Source organism: Otolemur garnettii, unplaced genomic scaffold (genome assembly GCF_000181295.1).
Source record: "Otolemur garnettii isolate 467f Iridium unplaced genomic scaffold, OtoGar3 scaffold00003, whole genome shotgun sequence".
Classification (NCBI taxonomy): Eukaryota; Metazoa; Chordata; class Mammalia; order Primates; family Galagidae; genus Otolemur; species Otolemur garnettii.
This window is the reverse complement of record NW_003852398.1, coordinates 6,800,074-6,819,901: the sequence shown is the minus strand read 5'-3', so window position 1 is coordinate 6,819,901 and position 19,828 is coordinate 6,800,074. Positions and strand designations below refer to the sequence as shown.

At 45.6% G+C, this 19,828-nt stretch overlaps 1 protein-coding gene across 1 annotated transcript in view; it reads right to left on the bottom strand.

Annotated features, from left to right (window-relative positions):
- The window catches only part of LCP2 (lymphocyte cytosolic protein 2), a 48,626-nt gene that overhangs the window by 3,944 nt on the left and 24,854 nt on the right, over positions 1-19,828 (bottom strand). Inside the window, exons 7-19 of the mRNA XM_023515263.1 lie at positions 18,767-18,965; positions 15,763-15,860; positions 14,024-14,090; positions 13,823-13,906; positions 10,528-10,553; positions 10,406-10,425; positions 10,189-10,296; positions 8,786-8,816; positions 6,969-6,981; positions 6,134-6,263; positions 4,888-4,937; positions 950-1,044; positions 249-326 (exon numbers count right to left, since the gene is read on the bottom strand). Coding sequence (XP_023371031.1) covers positions 249-326; positions 950-1,044; positions 4,888-4,937; positions 6,134-6,263; positions 6,969-6,981; positions 8,786-8,816; positions 10,189-10,296; positions 10,406-10,425; positions 10,528-10,553; positions 13,823-13,906; positions 14,024-14,090; positions 15,763-15,860; positions 18,767-18,965 — 999 coding nt within the window. The remainder of the gene's footprint in view (positions 1-248; positions 327-949; positions 1,045-4,887; positions 4,938-6,133; positions 6,264-6,968; positions 6,982-8,785; positions 8,817-10,188; positions 10,297-10,405; positions 10,426-10,527; positions 10,554-13,822; positions 13,907-14,023; positions 14,091-15,762; positions 15,861-18,766; positions 18,966-19,828) is intronic.

Below are 19,828 nucleotides of genomic sequence, written 5' to 3'. Positions count from 1 at the left end.
AAAAAAAAAAAAAAAATCCCCTAAGATTCTGCTAACCAAATAACTGCCTAATTTAGATTTTTCTGCCAACCAAATGATTCACAAGTCCTAGGACTACAGCTATGGATGGCGGGAGCATAGAGGCCGACACCAGCGGCTCTCCCAGTAGCAACAGCGCCTAGCAAAATAATTGGTGCTTAATACAAGCCAGTCCTCTTCTTCTTCCATTAATATTTATAACTATTCAGAAATAAACTATAGCACAATACCTGGTTTATCCTTCTAAGAGCGGCTTCTGCCTCTGTTCGAGTAATATAGGAAACGTACCACTCTTCATTTAATGAATTCTGAAAATGTAAATTTTTAAAAACTGAATAAATTTTGTAGTTACATATGTAAGTGAAAAGACAAGCCTCTGAGTAATAATTTCCATAAATCACCACCTCAATTCCATGAGGTTTGAAACATTTGTTTTCTTAATTTGAATATAGAACCATTTAGGTGGGGGTAAATATTAGTACAAGATACTTAATGGGAACTGCTTTTTATCATGATGCTGGTTGCAAAGGTAGCAGCAAATAAGTATTCCTTAAATAATAGGACCCCTAATCTAGAAAGAGAAAGACATAATCATTTCTTCAGGTTAGTGTAATGACATGCTTAACAAAAATACTGGGTTAACGAACGGTTAAATGACTATCCTCAAGGCCATAAGCGAGGAAACAAAAAGTAGGATTATTTTTCTCCTCGTTTAATGCAAAGCACACATTTGCCATTGAAAGAGTCTGAAAGAAGACCAGGGAAAAAGAACATAGTTTTCATCCAGATCCTCTCTTTTAATTTATTTTTTAAATAAAATAAAACTACGTCGTAATAGATACAAGTACAAAAGACCGACTATTCAATGGGAGTTTCTGATGATTCATTTGCTGGGGAAAACAAAGAAAAATAAAAACGTAGGATCCATTACCTCTTCTTCCGCAGGGGAGGGGGGCGGAGGTTTGTTTGGAATTGGCAAGGGAAAGTTTCTGCCTTCAGCTCTGAGCGGCGGTCTGTTGCTAGAACCTTCAAAAGTACAGCATTTTGAAAGTTAATTTGTTGTGAGCCATTGTTGGCTTCTACCAAAGCACATTTTTCCCTCAAATTGTCTTTGTAATTGTTCCAGTAATTAACATTTCAAGCAACCAGAACTTTAGAAATAATCTTCACCTATTCAGAACCATGAGGGCTGCTCAGGCTTACTCTGTTATCAGGCCAGTAATACTGTGAGAGCACAGCGTCAGCATTGAGTGATTTCCTAGATGTCCATGTTACATAATACAAAGTGCCTAGATCCATTTACCAAAAAGTCACGGTTGTCTTAATGAATGTGAACATCAGAAAGAATGTTCAAGAGACAGATCTTTCATAAACGCCTGTAACATCAGCATAACCACAGTGGCTTTCCAGTGGCCGTAGCAACAGTGCAGTAATAAAGATAATTATGTTCTTAATGTTTTTACAGAAAGAAATGTGCGGGGCCCAAGACAAGATGAAATTACAATGAGAATATTGTTAGCTTTGAGAATAAAAGTTTGCTCCCTGCTGTTCTCAAGAGGTAGAAACTGTTCAGCTCACGCAGAGGGCGCTACAGATTATCTGACCGACCAAAAAGTCTTCATCATCCAGCACTTACACCTTATCTTTTCGAAAATTCTTTTTTTTTCTTTTTCTTTTTTTCTGAGACAGAGTCTCACTCTGTTGCCCTGGGCAGAATGCCAGGGTGGCATCACAACTCACAAAACCTCAAACTCTTGGGCTCAAATGATTCTCTTGCCTCAGCCTCCCGAGTAGCTAGGACTACAGGCACCAGCTACAACACCCGGCTATTTTTAGAGATGGGATCTTGCTCTAGCTCAGGCTGGTCTCAAACACCCTCCTCGGCCTCCCAGAGTGCTAGGATAATGGGCACGAGCCACCATATCTGGCCCTTAGAACTCTTTTTCTCTTGTTTATAGTTCCCCGAAACTTCATAAGAACTTCTTTTTATCTCAGCAAAAGTTTGATTGTGTCAACTTGGAATTGCCAAGGCTGTTGGCAATGCTCCAGATAGCTATCAACAACTGAAAAATTCTTTTAGTTTGATATTCTCTTGATTACTCACCACTTGTTTGTACATTCAATAAATATTTATTCAGTACTATTCTGTCTGGAGTAAGGTATTTAGTGTCTATTACCTTTAATTTTCACAACACTACAAAATGGGTATTGTCTTTATTGTCTTTTTTTTTGGCAGAGTCTCACTTTGTAGCCCTCAGTAGCGTGCTGTAATGTCATAGCTCACAGCAACCTCAAACTGTTGGGCTCAAACGAGTCTCTCGCCTCAGCCTCCCGAGTGTCTGGGACCACAGGCGCCCTCCACAGCGCATGGCTATTTTTAGAGATGGGGTCTTGCTCTGGCTCAGGCTGGTCTAGAACCTGTGAGCTCAGGCAATCCACCCACCTCGGCCTCCCAGAGTGCCGGGATCACAGGCGTGAGCCACCACATCAGGCCTCATCTTCATTTTGAGTTTGAGTAAATGGAGGCTCAGAGTGTCAGCAAATCATGTGCTGACGTGGCAAAGCCAGACTTGTGCGTAAGTGAGAATTGCTGGGGCATTTTAGATCACCTAGGCCTCAGGAATCTGCATGTTAACAAGCACCTCACTGTGGTTCTGCATCAAGGTATCACCCCATCTATACGGTTACCCCACTGAAGGGGGAGAGGGACTGGGGAAGGGCTGACATCTCCTGAGCTCTGTCACCAGGATTATTTAAGAAGGCCTCCCTTGTTTCTGAATAAGCAGGCCAGGCTGGCCCTGAGCTGGCCAGTGTTTTCCTTGTCCAGGCTTCCCAGGCCTAAACAAGCCTTGCTCACCTTTGTAGTCGAATATGTTCATATTATAATGCTTGTTGCATGAATGAAATCTCACTAGCTAGAAGAGTAATAGAACCAAGGCCTGTATGGCATGGATGTTTTAGAGTTGAGGAATTATTCTCTTTCTGCTTCTGCACCCACAGCCAAGCATCATAATGTCATAATTCACACCGGACAAGCACACAACAATTTTTACTGCAGTCACTCGCCACCCTCAATCTCTAGACCCTCAAAGGCATTGTGGCAGGTGTGTGGACAATACACAACAAAGCCTTTACCCTCCTGAGGTTGAAGCAGCCGGCAAAGACTGAGGACCAGGTGTCTCGGCAGTCTTAGGAGAAAAAAATCAATTTGGATTAAGGTACTATTCCAAAAAGCAATTAACTGTTTGTATGAATACATAATCCCTATTGTCAACTCATAAAGCTGGATTTGTGTTGAATTTGCTTTGAGAAAAATTGCTGTTAAGCAAAGTATCTGGAACTCAGATGCCTACAGGAGAGGGTAGGTGACATGAGCGTGGGTTTTCAAAACACAGCGAATTTGGGGGATTGTGGAAAACTGAAGGGGCTGGGAAACTAGGAAAACAAACTGGTGAATACAGATACTGCCCCTCAAAGGCTTAGAAAACGCTGAGAATGAAGTGGGTGCCACTGGGGCTGGCAGTGGGGTCTCCCCTATGGAATGACACATTCAACTGAGTACAATGTTTACTCTCAAGCTATAATTCAAACACACTGGTATAGTTTTTTATTTAAAAAACAATGGTGTTTCTGCACAGGACCCATGAATGCAAACAAACAAGTGGTTTGTTTCTGCATCATAGCATTTTTTTTTAATTGAAGTCAACATTTAAAAATTGGATAATTTTGCATTAAAGGCCCTATTTTAAATGGTTCTTTAAAAAACATTGGAAAATCTGCCAATATTAGACTGATTTCCTGGCATGATAAAAATCTTACTAGAGTTAGGTAACTTTCTACAGTCATTTGCTAACACTCAGTCATTCAACAAGCACTTCAAAAGCGTCTACTAGGTGCCAGTCACTTGGGAGGCTTTTTTTTTTTTTAATGATCAAATCTTACTCTCTTCACTCTGTTGCCCAGGCTGTAGAGTAGTGGCTATTCACAGGTGGGATCATAGCTCACTGCAGCCTCAAACTCCTGGGCTCAAATGGTCCTCCGACCTCAGCCTCCCCAGTAGGCAAGTCTTTAAGGATAAAAAGCAGAAGTGAGTCCTGCCCTATAGGTTTTGTTGCTACTCAGAGTGGCTGATGACCTAGCAGTGTCAGCCTCATGCAGGAACATGGTCTTACCTGGACCAACTGCAGTAGAACCTGCATTTTAACACAATTCCCAGGTAATCTGTATGAACATTAAAGTTGGAGAACACTCTAAGCAAATACTCACCGTGGATATCCGGAGGTGGTAATAAAATACAAGTTCCTGAGCCTCACTACACATGACACATGGGCATACTCATCAGGAAACCTAGAACTACAGACAAAGCCAAGCACTGTTCTGAGCTCTGTATGGAAACAGCAAGGCGGGAGAGCTCCATGCGGGAAGACGAGGGTGATGGCATGTGTGTCTGAATGTGTGTGTGTCTGTATGCACACATGTACACAGACATGCATTTATGTATATGTGTGTGTCTGTATGCACCTGTGTGTGTAGGCCTGTGTGTCTGTGTATGTGGGAATGTCTGTCTGCGTCAGTGTGTATATGTGTGTTTTTCTGTGTATGTGTCTGCGTGTAGGTGTTTGCATGTATTTAAATGTCCCTGTGTATACATCCATGTGTCTGTTTTTATGTGCATGTGATGTTTTATGTCATATCCTAACATTCCAACAGCCCTTGGAACACTGCAGACATTTAATTAAATGCTGAACGAGGAAGGTCAGATATTTTTTGGAAACAACAAAACCCTTGCCAAAGGCTTTGGGACAGGCTGGGGATCTAGTCATAAAGGCACGATGGCTGGGGCAGGTCACAGAAGCCCAGAGTACCAACCTTGAGAGAAGTAGGGCGGGAGAGAGGCGCTCTGTGGAAAACCACTGGTGCTGCGGAGACAGAGAAGAATGGGAGTTTAGTGGCCGGGGAGCTGGGAACTGCACAAGCTCCTAGGTCTGCTGTCACTCCCCCTGCTCCCCTCTAAACCCTGGGAGCTGGGCAGAGGGAAGGAACTGGTCAGACCTATTTCACTGCCATCCCTGAAGGGCCATGCCAAAGTCTAACATGCTTCATGGGCCAAAACAACAGCCACAACAGCAAAATGGACCCATCTCAAGGAGATTTAAAAGTGATGTTAAACCCTGGCTGCGGTTTGAGGCCTTTGGGTTCAGAGAATGGCAGAAGTCCTCTGAGAAGGGGACTTCCCTTTGGGGAGAGAAGGCAAATATGTTAATGGACATGTCCTGGGAACAGAGACTGCCCAGGGCCTGAAAGGCTGCAGGGTGGGAGAGAGGTAAGAGAGGGGACCCGCCAGGCTGAGCGGTAGCTCCCCCCCACCGGCCCCCCATCCGCACAGCACAGCGTGGGAGGTGCCTTGTGAGAAGGGAGGAAAGGGCTGGGCCCAGTGTGGGAGGAAGCAGTGGCCTGAGAAGCATCGAGCAGGGCCCAGGAAGAAACCAGCAGGGAGGCTGAGAGGAGCCACAGAAAATCAGAGCAAGAGGCACTGGGGGAGGGGCAGAGGAAATGTTGTCTCCAGGCTCATGGCTGGTTTGGGGATAATGACCTGGGCCTTTCTCCTGTTCACGCCTCTGCCTCTGGACTGCCTTAACACGAGTCCTGAGACACACTGTTATGAGAAACGGACCTGCTGGGGACGGAGTGTGCAGGGAACTCTTAGCATCTGTCACACCCAAGGCACATTCCCTCAGTCTTCCTAGCCAAACTGCAGAGTGAACTGCTTGTACTTAAACAAAGTTAATCTGGCTTTTTAATGACGGTCGTTCATTTGATTAAACTCCCAAAGTGAAAGCATTCTCCATTTTTTGCCAATGGGTCTACTCTATCTGGAGTGATCGAGGGGAGAGTCAATTCCCGCACCCCTCTTACGCCCAGCAGAGCCTCGAGAATTAACAACCACCATTCTTAACTGCCTGCCTGGTTTCGTTTCTTAACATCTAAAATGTTTGTATCCCACCACTACACACTGGCTCATTCCTTTCTTCCTCCACCTACCTGCATTATTACCTCAGTGTCAGGTGGATCCAGATGTTGCTTTAAGCTAGAATTCAATGAGGGAGCCACAAACCTGTCTGGGAATGCTCCAGGCGAGTGAGAGGGCGGGAGAGAGTGCTTGGGGCTTGGCTTGGTAGATCTTGAAGGGAAAGTGTTGGAGCTCATAGGAAGTAGTGCTGGCTGGGGCAGAGGCCTTTGATGCACTGTGCCAAAGTGAAAAACGTTGAGGAGAGTGTCAGGAGCCACGTGTCTCCAAGCACATTCCAGAACTGCTCCCAGCATCCCATTCTAACTGGATGACCACCCAATCACCCCGTTAGAAACAGCTATCATAAAAGCAGACACAAAATCTAAAGAGCAGATGTAGTTAGGGAGTGGTAGGATGGATCCCTACCCCTCGAGGTTTCCTAGATGACTCGCCACCTTAGAGTGCACTTTTAAAGTGCCGCTGTTTATATCATTCTTTATTATACAGATTTCCATATTTCATTTTGAAATGCTAACTTGGCAGAAAATTGTCAACTGAAAACGTGATTCCCAAGTTTCTTCTGTTCTATGAAAGTCAAAATTTTATGTTATCTCATTCATCTGCAGTTACTGACTCTTTACGTGCCTTCGAGGGTGTACATATTGGACATTTTTTGATCAAACCGTGCATACACTTTTTAATTTTTCTGTACAATTAAGGAATCTGTTCGGTTACACATGAACTTAACAGTTCTCTTTGGTAATCCAACCAAATAATTCCATTTTAGTGCAGTATACCAACTGACCTAAGTCTCCTTAATACTATTTCAATAGTTACAATAGATCCTATAGCCTTTCTGAACTCAACAATGCCACTTGAATGCCTGAACAGAAAAAGGAAAGAATGAGTTATAAGTGGTAAGAAAAAATTTTGAACATACCATCGTCTTCATCCTAGGCAAGGGAAGGAGAAAGATATTAAAAGAGGTTAGTGTATCATGAAAACGCAATTTCTAAAAGTAAAACTGCGTTTCTCAATCAAATAAACGTCTCTGTTTCTCTCTTTGGCAGTTATGCCTCTTTATAATACATATATTATGGAGGATAGCAGAACTTGCTAAGTGGTTCATGGTTTTTCAATACAAACAGTCAACACTCCAATTTGAGACTCTCCTCAAGTACTTAACATGAAACAGATTCAGAGGTGGCTAAAAGGGTCCAAAGTTATAATACTATTAACGATATCTATGATGTGCTCAAAAGAATCATACACAAGATTTCATCCGGGAAATCCTCATTTTACAAATGGAAATGTGACCCTCAGGAAGGATTCCCAGCTGCCTTGCCAAGGGTTTCAGAATTGGATTCTACCCCACCTTTATCTCTTTAATGAACATTTGCTATCATTAATCCCACCACACATTGAGAGAAGACAAGATCACGGCCAGAATTACCCGTGCTCATTGGCCAACTGGGAGTCCCAGCCAAGGTCTGTATAAACAAACACACATACACTCAGGACCCCCTCGCGCAATGAAATTGCTCTTTAGTGCTGTTGCAACCATGTCCCATCTGGTTTGAGAATGTATAACATCCAGATTCCCATGATCATGAGTGTCAATAATTCCAGAGACTGGGAACCTGGAATTGTGATTGTCACTGGCCAACCTCACCTCCACATTTTTCCTGTGTCTCTGTACCCAAGCCTTCACTGACCTGCAGGCTCCACAGGTATTGCTACCCCCTCCTCGGGACATTCCCAAGGCTGGGATACACATAGGCTTTCTTCTAGGGTGACTCTATTCTGTGTCCTCCCCATAATAAATCTCACCACATCGAAGAAGTCACCACTGGCTCCTCGACCCAATGGCCCACCTTCTTGCCTTAGCCTCTACAGAGCATCCCAGGACTGTGTGCTCTTTAGCACGTGTGACCTGAGTGTGCCTGTCTCCACATCTCAACACTTGAACATGCACAGCCTCCAGCACAGATACGCAAACAGCAGGCTTTACAGGGCTGAGAGCTTGAACAGGGGTGGGGGGCTGATGGCCTCCAGAGGGCTTATAGTGTGGAGCACTGCAGGCAGACCTGGATTCCGATCCTGGCTGTTTATTAGCTGTGCAACTTGCAAAGAGTAGCCTCTTCTGAGCCCCAATTTCCTCTCAGTAAAAGGAATCATCTGTCATTAAATGCAGAGTATATGGACAGCTGGCGGTGATACCCATTCTGGTTTGCCTGGGGCTGAGGGAGTTCCTGGGATGTGGGACTTTAAGTGCTAAAGCAGGGAGCATCCCAGGCAAACAGGGACAGCTGGTAACCCTGAAGCAGCCAGCATAGCAACACGCACATGGGAAGCCATCAATAAATAACATTTCCCTTCTTTTTCAGACCATGGAAGGACTGACAGGAAAAATAGAGGCTTTGGAAACTTGAGTGTGACCCAGACTGCTGGCCACCCCTCACTGTATCCTCCCTTCCTCTTCCCACACTCGCCTCACTAATTACATCGTGTAATAGGGGTGTAACCAACCCGGCCACCCTGGGTGCTCTCCCAGGGACAGGAGCTGAGCAGCACCGCATGACAGGCTCAGGGAAAAACCCAGGCCCCCGAAGGTGGAGGCAGCAGTGCTCCAGAGCCTTCTGTGTGCAGGACCTTCTCTGGACACTGGACAGCAGGAAGGCCTGGATGGATGTGGTCCTGGCCTTCCTGGAGCCTTCCCCAGGGCCAAGCATTTACAGCACGACATTTTGTACTTACATTTTCTCTTCTGTCTGGTCCCCATCCATGCCTGAAATGAATTAGGGCAAAGTAAAAGAACTGAGCACCATAAAGAGTTCCAAAGAGCCAGCCTCACAATATAGTTCCCCTTAATCGAATAATGAGAAATCAAACCACTGAGCTGTGGGAAGGTGGGAAGCAACACACCCCCGCACAAAGGCAGGGGACAGGGGGTTGAGCGAGGGGATCTACTGCCTCAATGTGCTGCCCTCCCTGCAAGCTGAGCTCGGCAAACTTTTTTCCTGGGTAGCTACTGCAGCAAATAATTACACATATATTTTTTTCAAAAGGTTTAGTCAGCAGACTAACTCTTCAGTAGCGATTACATTTCACTGTGCTGTTGTTTCTCCAAGCAAACGGAAACATTTTTGGTAATGTTCTCCTTTGCTGATGTTTTAAAACAGCCCGTCTCAGGGCCTACCCCTGGGTGTAAAGAGAAGACAGCTGGAAAATGTTGCCACTCGGGGACTTTCCAAAGGGGGCTTGGTGCAGTTGGCCAGATTTGGTGGCAGCTGCCGTAAAGCTGTGCAGGCATCTGTGCTGCCTGGCCCTTGGGGAGAAGGGAGGAGAAGTGTCAGGAGAGTCACACTTCATCATCTCATCCTGCGTTCATTTAAAATTTTATTTTGTTCATTGAGTTTCTTGCATTTGTTCTGATTTTGAAAAAAATATTACACTCAAATGTTGTCAAACTCGATGAGGAAGGGTTTTTTGAGCACACTCTAGCCCTGGCCTTGATTTAATTCTCCTAACAGCCAAGGACGGGTGATAGTTATGAATCCTGATGTCACGAATGAGATGAACAGAAGCTTGGGTTACATTCTTAGTAAGCAGCAGGGCTGGCCTGACACCAGGTACATTCAGGCCATTTGGTACAAAGGCCCCCAATGCCTTTACAGCAAAGTTAGGAAATACTAGAGCAGATTTCAGTCTGCTGCATTTAGAAAGTGTAGTTGAACCGTAAGGAAGATGCTTACAATGACCTCAAAACCTCCTCCAATTATATCCTTTCTGATACCCATATTGAAAAATAAAATGTAAGAGCAGTTCCTGGGCACTGCGAAGGCTTTCCTATAACAAGGAAGGGAAACTCAGTCAAAAATGTGGCTGCTGCACACAAGGTCTCCACAAACAGCATCCACACTCCCGGGTAAACATCTCTCTACTCACTTCTCCACTATATTCCTTTTCCCTCAGAGACCCTGGCACTTTACATCCGACCTGGGAAGCCTGAACATTCCTCAAGGCACAGCAAGTAAAGGATCCACCCCACCTGGGAGCGCCCACGAGTCTTGGGTCCCGTGGTAGAGCTAACACTGGGCAGGCTGTCTATGTCATCTGCTCTGTTGGGATGACAAGGTCAAGCAACTCAAGACAGTTACTTTGGAACAGGTGGCTTCTTGGCTGGCAGGGGGCTGCTTCTTTCATGTCTTTCCGTGGTTGGTGGTAAAGGAGGCTTTTGTATCTTGGATAAAGGTTCTCCAAGAGGCCTGCGGAGTTCAGAGAAAGGAAGTGTGAGAAACAAACGTTGCTGAGGCAGAGGTCTGTAGAATATCCCGCGTCCCCCCATGCAGATGCGACACAGACACAGCATCTTACCTCCCCGCAGGAATGGAGGGCTGCAAGACAGTAGGGGAAATGTCTGAGTGTCCAAGCACTCTTCAGAGAATAAGGACAAGATGCAAAATGAACAGAAGCGAAAGAGGAAAGAAACAGCCTACCTTGTCAGAAAATGCCGGTTTCTTTCCTGTAAATGAGAACAGATAGGCCTTGAATTCAGGACTTTATAAGCATGAGGTTTAAGAGCATTGTTTGATGAAATGATGAGTCAGTCTGGGCTCTTAAGAGGGCTGCTTGTTGTTCCAGACTTTAGGTCTGGAACAATCCCTTCCAGAGGGATCAGAGGGTTCAAGTTTGGCTTGCTCAAGGTCACACAGCTTCATGTACATACAAACCGTCTCATGGACTCTTCCCCACCCCCCCAACATTTTAGGATTAAAGCCTTCTTGGGATTTTATGCCTCTTTCTTTGGCTAGAATATTTTTTGTACAGCCTAAGTTTTATTTTCATATCTAAAATAAACCCATCTGCCATGGAGGGGCTAATTTTTCTTCAGTCTTGTGGAGCACTTGATATTAAATTGCTCCACTTAGTTTTTGAAAAATCTTTTTACTTGAGGAAGAGAGTTTCAGGGGACTCTCCCGGAGTGCTGCAAATCATTTGTGTGTTTTATTATTATTATTTTTGGCTTGGTTTTTATTTGTTTGTTTTACTTTTCTTTGAGACCAGATGATATTCAGGCTCCCTGAAGAAATACCAGATGTGCATGAGAATTCTGCATTGCAAAATGATCTGAAGCAACTTAATTTGTATTCTATCTAAAGTCCTCTAGAATAGATGTGCTTTTTGTCTTCAACGTGATAAGAGTATTACAAACAGGATTTAGCCAGGTCTAGAAGCAAATCCTATTTGACCTTGAACACGTTATTTAACACGTTTTTGAATCTCAATTTCATCATCTCTAAAATGAAATTATAAGTTAAAACCCTACAGGTTTGTTGTAAGGATCAATTGACAATGTATATGCAGGGTCAGGCACAGGATGGTGAAACTGGATCCTATGAATTAAATGATTCTTGCCATACCCAATGAAAATGAGAGTCAAGAAGCCAGGGTGGGGGTGGGGAAAGGAAGCACCCAGGACACATAATATTGCTCCAAAGATGTAATTCTCTGCAAGTCTGGCAGTGGGAATTGCCTGCTACAACCTCAAAGTAGTTTTATCTAATACTTGCCATGGTCTGCTGCAACCCTAAGGCTAATTTTGCCCATTGCCATCATTCCCCAATCAGAACTTGCAGCTCCCCAGAATCTTACTAGTGCCAGCGAGCTACACATTTCTGTTTTTCGTAACCTCCAATCTTCTCTTTGTTCTTCGGAAATACCAAAGACCACACGGTCTGTGTGTATGCCCTGAATTGCAAGTCTTTCCTCCCCAAGAAAATGTTAGACTTAGAGATGCATCTCTGTATTTTAATTTCCACTTTGACGTGATCCATGTGGGCTGACAGGTGTTAGTTACTGTCCTTTCTTTTCCTTCTGCCTACATCTAGGTATGGTTATCACCCCAGCAGGGGTGTCCAACCGGCAGCCAGGGCAAGGAATTATTTGAGAACCATTTTGCTTATCTCTGGTGACAGATATTGAAAAAGCATGCATAGACCTTTTCTTTAGCTCATCACATTTGGTTAGTGTTTGTGTATTGAATGTGGAGCCCAAGACAGCTCTTATTCTTCCGACGTGCAGCAGAAAAGAAAAAAGTCTGGACGCTCCTGCAAGGTGAATGGCCATACAACCTGCCTGGAGTCGCATTTTCACAACATGGCTTATTCTGCAAGGACCAAATACGTGCCAGGGCCATGCTATGTCCTATGAATATTGTCCCACTGTGAAGAATTCGCTGGCTGGTAGGAGAGAGTTTTGATGGTATAAAGATGTTTATTATTTATAAAATTTTAGTTTGGAATAGAACCCTTACTTTAGAGGGACACCCAGAAAACTTAGGTTTCTATCCTCTGGCCTCAGTATACTTTTCGCATATTCTCTAGGAGTCTCGTGTTATATGTTAGGAGCCTCAGGTTGAGTCTAAGCATTATAAGAAGATGTTAATTCTTCTAAAATACCACAGAAAAGGGAGTAATTCAAGAGTAGAACAGGAATTGTCAGAAAAAGGGCCTCTTAAAAATAATCTTTTTAAAATAGAAAAAAGAATCTTTTAAAAGACAGAAGGTGATTGTGAAGGAGTTGACATCAGTATTCCACTTTTTTCAGAGCAGTGAACAGGATTGGGATCTGAAGTCAAAGCTGTCTTCGTTTTCACGTAATCACACAGCTCTGCAGCAGACTATTCCAAACCAAAATAGCCAGCGCAGCTTTCGGTGACTCAGCGGAGCTGTGATGCAGTTTGGGGAAACTGCGATAAGCGGCAGCCTCCAATCCAAGAACTGAAAGTCGTTCTGCTTACAGACAGGGGATTGAGGCCGCAAAAGGCTAGATGCCTTGCTCGGAGCACAACCAAGGAAGGGCTGGCATTCCGGGATCCTCACCCATGTAGCTTTAGAGCTCCTTCCCCAGCCTCACCTAGTCCACAGCAAGTTAATTCCAGAGTCTTCAACTGCAGCATTATGTGGTGGAAAACAGCAGTCACTTAGAAATCAGAAAGACCTAAGTTTGAATATTGCACCCATATGTGCAAATTTAGGCAAATCATCCAACTTCTTTGAGCCTCAGTTTCATCAACTACGAAATGGGGGTAATAATACCCCTCCTTTGCTGGGCTGGCATGAGGATTAGAGATAATGTTGGTATATTTGCCATAGGTAAGGGGCTTGCCCCGTAAGAATTGTTCAATAAATGTTAACTAAGTTTTAGAGTTGACTTGAAAATAGCTCCATGTGGAAATAACTGCAATCCAAGAATTTTATAAATTGCAGGGCAAAAGGACTGCAGTGTACCCAGTGTTTACTCAGCTGCATAATACAACAAAATGACCCTGACATTTGAATGACAACTTAGAGTTTTATAAAGCATCTCCTTACAGAGCACCTGCCTTATTGGTTAAGAGACTGAGCTCTGAAAAAGAAACACCCCATGGTCACCAGACCCCTTAGTTCAGGTCCTCTCTCTGCACCATGGAGTCTCGGTGGAAGGACAATGAGATGTGTGTACACAGATCACACACATCACACAGAGAAGCAGGCACAGCCCAGGAGCTGTACCATCAGGCTGATCTGTGTGTTGGTCTCCAACCTCATCATCTGGCAGGTGAGTGATCTTGGGAAGTTACCTCTTTGTGCCTCTGCTTCCTCACCTGTAAGATGAGGGTGATTCCGCGAACCTCCACTGCGTAGCATTGCTGCTATTGGTAAATGAGACAGTGCACGTGAAAAGCGTGTGGTAAGCACTCCTAATAATGCTGACCGTGATCACTGTGCATCACCCATAAATCATACCCACCTAGTGTGAAGGGCTCTCTGTCAAACGGAGCTAATGAACGGTCTAGTGGAGGTTTTGTGCTTCTGTCTATTGAAGGAGGTGGCACTGGAAGGGAAAAAGACTGACATCAATTAAAAGAAGAGGGCAGTTCAGTTGGCTGGGGGGGAGCTGGGGTGGAGGCGGAGCAGGCTGGTGGGCAAGAGAGAGCAGCCCTGTACTTACACTTTGCTGTTTTGTGGTTTCTACTTCTGCTAGGCTCTTCATGGTTGGGCTGGGGTGGGGGTAGTGGCTACAGCAAAAATAACCCAAATGTTAGGAGGCATGTTCAATAGACCTGACAGTTCTACTTCCCAAAATACATCTGGATCTGCTCACTTTTCCCCATCTTCAATTCCATTTTCCCTGCCCACTAACATCTACCTCCCTGTCTGAGCTACTGAGGCAGCCTCTTCCCTGAGCTGCCTGTTCTGCTTTCTCTTATGAAAGCTGTTTTCTGCACGGCAGCTGAGTGAGTGTGCCGTGTCCCTGATAAGCCCTACAGTGACTCCTATGGTCTGCAAGGCCCTGCCTGAGCTGGAACCTGTCCATATTATGCTCCCTCTTTGGTACCCACCATAGGGGCTTCTTGCAGTTCCTGGAAAATCTCAAGCCCTTGCCCTCTTTGGCCTCTCTGTACTTGTGTTTTGCTCTGCCTAGAATGTTCTTCTTTTAGCTCTTCTCACAACTGACTTACTCTGTCCCAGCTCCTTGTCACCTTGCCACCCACCCTCATATTGCCTAGTCTTCCACCTCCCTAACCACACACAGCTCCTCAAATCATCTCGTCCTGCTGTTTACCTCCTAGTAACTCATCTTCCCCAACCCCAGTAAAAAACTTCATGAAAGCAGGGGCCTTATTTGTTTTGTTCACACTCTACCCTAGCACCTAGAATACTGCTTGGCGCACAGTAGCTGCTCAGTAAATATCTGTGGATGGAAGGATTGAATTCTGCATCCCAGTAGTGGAGGTGAAGGTCTTCAGATTTCAAAAGCAAAATGCATTTACAGACAAACTTGTGAGGAGAACATATTGCCAGCTATTGACACCTTAATCCGAGCTCCTCAGTCTCACTCTGGGAACTTATTAGAGCCACAGGAGCTGGACTGTGTGTTTGAATAAAGAGGAAAAGGCATTTGCCGGCTCCTTCTCCTTAGGCTCATTATCTTGTAAACCGTAATGTGAAGGCATTTATTTGTCCTGAAATTTCAGGGGTGGGGGAGGGGGAGAGCACCAAGGGGTAGGGGTCGGGGAGAGAGCACCATTTGGCCAGCAGGTGGCGCAAGTCCTTTTGCAGGACAGGAAGACCGGGTACTCACTGCAATACCAGCAGGTGCGCTGGACTTTATTTTACAGTTTTCACGTCTTTCAAAGTAATAGCACAATGATCACTAGAAGGGGAACTTTTATTATACTAGTAGTTTATATGTTTATGGTACAAAGAAAATACCACTAAGCATAATGACATTAATAGAAATCGGCAGTACTTCATCCAGAAAAAGAAACAGTACTTGGGTATGCATTTTCTCAGCCTAGATACCGTCTTTACGAATTACATAAAGATGTTTGTGGTTTTCTTTTCTCTCTGGCAGAGAAACTAAGTGGAGTGGACACAAAGTACCATGAAAGGACAGGAGGCTGCCGCCTGTGGCTCAGTGAGTAGGGCGCCAGCCCCATATACCGAAGGTGGTGGGTTCGAACCCGGCCTCGGCCAAACTGCAACAAAAAATAGCTGGGTGTTGTAGCAGGTGCCTGTAATCTCAGCTACTCGGGAGGCTGAGGCAGGAGAATCGCCTAAGCCCAATAGCTGGAGGTTGCTCTGAGCTGTGACGCCACGGCACTCTACCGAGGGCGACCAAGGGCGACCGAGTGAGACTCTGTCTCTAAAAAAAAAGAAGAAGAAGAGGAGGAGAAGGCTGCCTACCGAGTGATTCCGGCTGGCTGGTGGGGGAGGCAGGGCAGCCATCGGTCTCTGCGGGGGCACGGGGGGCTGCTGGGAGGCCTTCCCGGATGGTGGTCGGTCTGTGGAAACGCAAGAATATTAAAGTGAGAGAAGGCCGGTCAAGTTCAGGGGCCTCCAGGAACAGATGCGCAGCTCCAGGCGCCAGGGCCGCCTAGGGGTCCAACCTCTACCAGCGCCAGCGCGACGTCGGCGTGGGAGGCCCAGTCTGGACCTCACGGGGGCGGAAGTCCCTGGCTCCTGCCTGCCCCTCTTTCTGTCCCAGTTTGCGTTGCTCTCCTTATACATAGGAGCAGCTCTCATCTCATCTTGTCAGGGGGTTAGGTCTCTATCACAGATTTTGCTGATCAAAAATGGTCTCTTTGTCATTAGCTCAGCCAGGACCAGTAGGGAGTGTTTTCAGACAAAAGTGTAAAGTAGTAAACACACACATGCGTCTATGTATACAGACACGTGCACACAGCATGCACGCAGACACACATGCAGAGACACATGTACCCACAGGCCCACAGGCACACCCAGATGCCTGTGCAGGCTTAAGTTGGCTGTTATTGCTCATAATCCTGTTCTGGGTGGCGCCTGTGGCTCAGTGGGTAGGCTGCTGGCCCAATATACTGAGGGTGGGGGGTTCAAACCCAACCCCAGCCAAACTGAAACCAAAACATAGCCAGGCGTTGTGGCGGGGGCCTGTAGTCCTGACCTAACTACTCAGGAGGCTGAGGCAAGAGATTCGCCTAAGCCTAGGAGTTGGAGGTTGCTGTGAGCTGTGTGACACCACGGCACTCTACTGAGGGCGATAAAGTGAGACTCTGTCTTTAGAAAAAAATGAAAAATCCTGTTCTGGGTCCCCTTCCTTCCCTTCCAATGTTCTGGGCTGTGCCCTCCCTGACACTTCCTCCTTTCACTCATGTCTTCCCATAAAGGGAGGAGCTGGTCCCCAACTCCTGTTTCTCAATCACAGGCTCTTAACTGGGACCTAGACTTGCCTTGGACAGAAACTCCCATTATCCTGCTTGCTACAGAAGTATCCCTAGGCCAAAAGCAGAGGCTGGCAATGTCCTACCCTGTGACAGGGAAAGGCCAGAACCTGGCGATCAGAGAGGTGAGTGAACGAGTCAGGACCTCCTTACGTTGTGCCCCCCTAGACTTCTCTCTTGCTTACCCAATCCCAGCCTGGGAGAGGGGTGGCTCTTCCCCAGCAAAGGGGCTCAGAGCAAGGGCCAGCCTGGTCTAATCTCACCCCACTGCCCCACACTGGCCATCATTCAGCTCCTCTAATACGCCTTGCTCCTTCGAGCCCCAGGGCTTGGCATGGCCATTTCTACTGCTTCAAATGCTCTTCCCTTACCACATCCATCCTCATTTACAAACTTCTATTCGTCCTTTATTTTTATTTATTTATTCTTTTTGAGACAGAGTCTCACCATGTCACCCTCGGTAGAGTGCTGTGGTGTCACAGCTCACAGCAACCTCAAACTCTTGGCTTAAGTGATTCTCTTGCCTCAGCCTCCCAAGTAGCTGGGACTACCAGTGCCCATCACAACACCCGTCTATTTTTTTTGTTATAGCTGTCACTGTTGTTTAGCAAGCCTGAGCTGACTTTGCACTCACCAGCCCCAATGTATGTGGCTGGCTCCCTAACCACTGAGCTATGGGTGCTGAGCCCTATTCATCCTTTAATACTGGCTTAATACCACAACTCCTTAAAGCAAGCAAGCCCAGAGAAGGCGTCCATGGGAGCCTCCTCTCCTGCACTTAGCTTTCAAACTCTGTATCATGGTTTAATTAAGTAATTGGAGGACTCATTAGTTTGAGGCTGCCTCATGCAGAGGGCTAGGCATCCCTTAGTGAGAGGACTGCCCTGTTTACTCTGCATCTTCATAACTGGCACACGGGAGGTACTCTGCAAAACTTTGTTATTCATTTCTTCTCTGGTCCTCCACTTCCCTGTACACAAAACCTGCCTGGTCATTGTTGCCACTATCACATACAGTCCTTGAAAGCACATAATGAAATACTGAGACAGCATTAGTGAAAGGGTCATACAGCAGCAGGCATTAAATGGCAATAGTTTTTTGCAGTATTGGTTGTCAACTTCCAGCTCATACCCTGATATTATTCTATACAAGTCACCACCACTGTATGAATGTAGGCCCCGTAAGGCAAGGGCTGTGTCTTCTTAACTGATGACTTCCCAGAACTTAATTGGGCCTGGCTTCTAGTAGGAGACTGATAATAACTGTTGAATGAATGAATGAATGAATGAGAGAGAAGTGGGCTAACAGGACAGAGAGAGGCCCCCTCTAAGGCTGGGACTTGGTGAGCAACAGAGGTGCCCAAAGCACAAAATATAAGGAGGCCTTCACTCACTCACTCACCTCTCTAACAGTCATGTCCTGGCCTTTTCCTTTCAAAGAGGTAGGACAGTGCCAGCCTGTGCTTCTGGCCTAGGGATACTTCTGTAGCAGTCAGAATAAAATTCTTAAATACTGTCTAAATTTTTTAAATGTTATACTCAAACCCCACTGGATGTCTTTGTGTTTATTCTGACAGTATAGGTGGTAGTGCCACGTAACCATGATTTGGTCAAAAGGTGGGGAGGAACAGGAAAGTACTTGAATACCTGAGTAAACCACAAATGAGGTATAACTGCCAAATACCCTGAAGTGGAAGCTCAATGTTGCTATCAGCTACCACAGGCAATGAATTATTTACAGTATTAGTAATCCTCACGCAAACCTATGTGGTCTTTACTATTATTATCCTATTTCACAGATGAGGAAATTGAGGCCCAGAGAGGTAAAGTCATTTGCCCAAAGCAATATAACTGTTAAGAAGCTGAGCTACTATTAGCACCCATGGCTTTCTGCTACTTGAGCAAGAGGGGGCATCAGCCTCCTGTACATTACATCAGTGGTAGCTCAGCTCTGGGCTGCTGGAGTCAGAGGATCAGAGAGAAGGCCCTTACCGATGTACATGGAGTTGGTGTTGGGGAAAGGCTTGGCAGGCAGGATGGAGCTCTGCAGAGCTTCCTCATCGTTAGAAGGTGGCGGCTCATAGTCAGCGTCATCTGCCATGGGTACCTCTTCCTCCTCATTGGGAGACTCATAGTCACCGTCATCCTCCCCATCCTGATCATCATTGGGACTTTCATAGTCATCTTCTTCCTGCCAACACAGGGACAGTGACGGTGCAGTTTGTAGAGGTTCCACAGCTCTTCACGTGCCTGTGTCTTCTCTCTGTCAAGCCTCACAATGACTCACTCCTTGGGGCAAGCAACCTGAGGTTGTTGCTCCCATTTTACAGATGAGGAAACTGAGGTTGGGGCACAATATCAGAGGTTCAACAAGCCGTGGACTTGGGACCTCAGTCAAGGTCACTGACCATTAAGCAAGTGCCTTTTCCTTTACACCTTTGGCACAATAGAGAAAAATAGAAGAAATAGGAAGGGCACTGGAATAGGGGTCAGGAACAGGCTCTCATTTGAATTAACACATTTTTTTTACTCCAGGCATTACTAAGAGAAAGTCTAAACACCTGGACCATTTGCGATGCTACTAGTTAATTGTCATTTCTGTCCTCAGCGTGCCTGCATTCAAAATATTTCTTCTTGTTATAACCTAGTGTGGCCAAGAGGCTCCAGTGAATGGGGAAAAACAGATAAACAAAGCCTGTTAATTGGACAGCAGATTATGCTGCATCAGGGAGGGGAAAGTCAGGGTCTGTGCAACCCTTTTCAGTAAGAGTTGAGTGTGTAGGAACAAAATCTAATTCATGAAATCTAAGGCTGTGTTTAAAGTTGCTGTCTTGGAAACGGCTCTATTTTAGATTTTTTATTGTATTTTACTTGTGCTTCTTGCTAGGTCTCAGGGAAAGTAAGCCCTAGGTACTGGGTGCTTGGCTTCGAAGCAGTGAACAGTCATGGTGACAACCTCTAAGCAGAGGCCACACCATCAGCCGCCACATGATGATGGCTCATCACTGTCTTGCCAAAGTCCAGGGGTACGTGAAGAAACCCAGGTCTCTACAG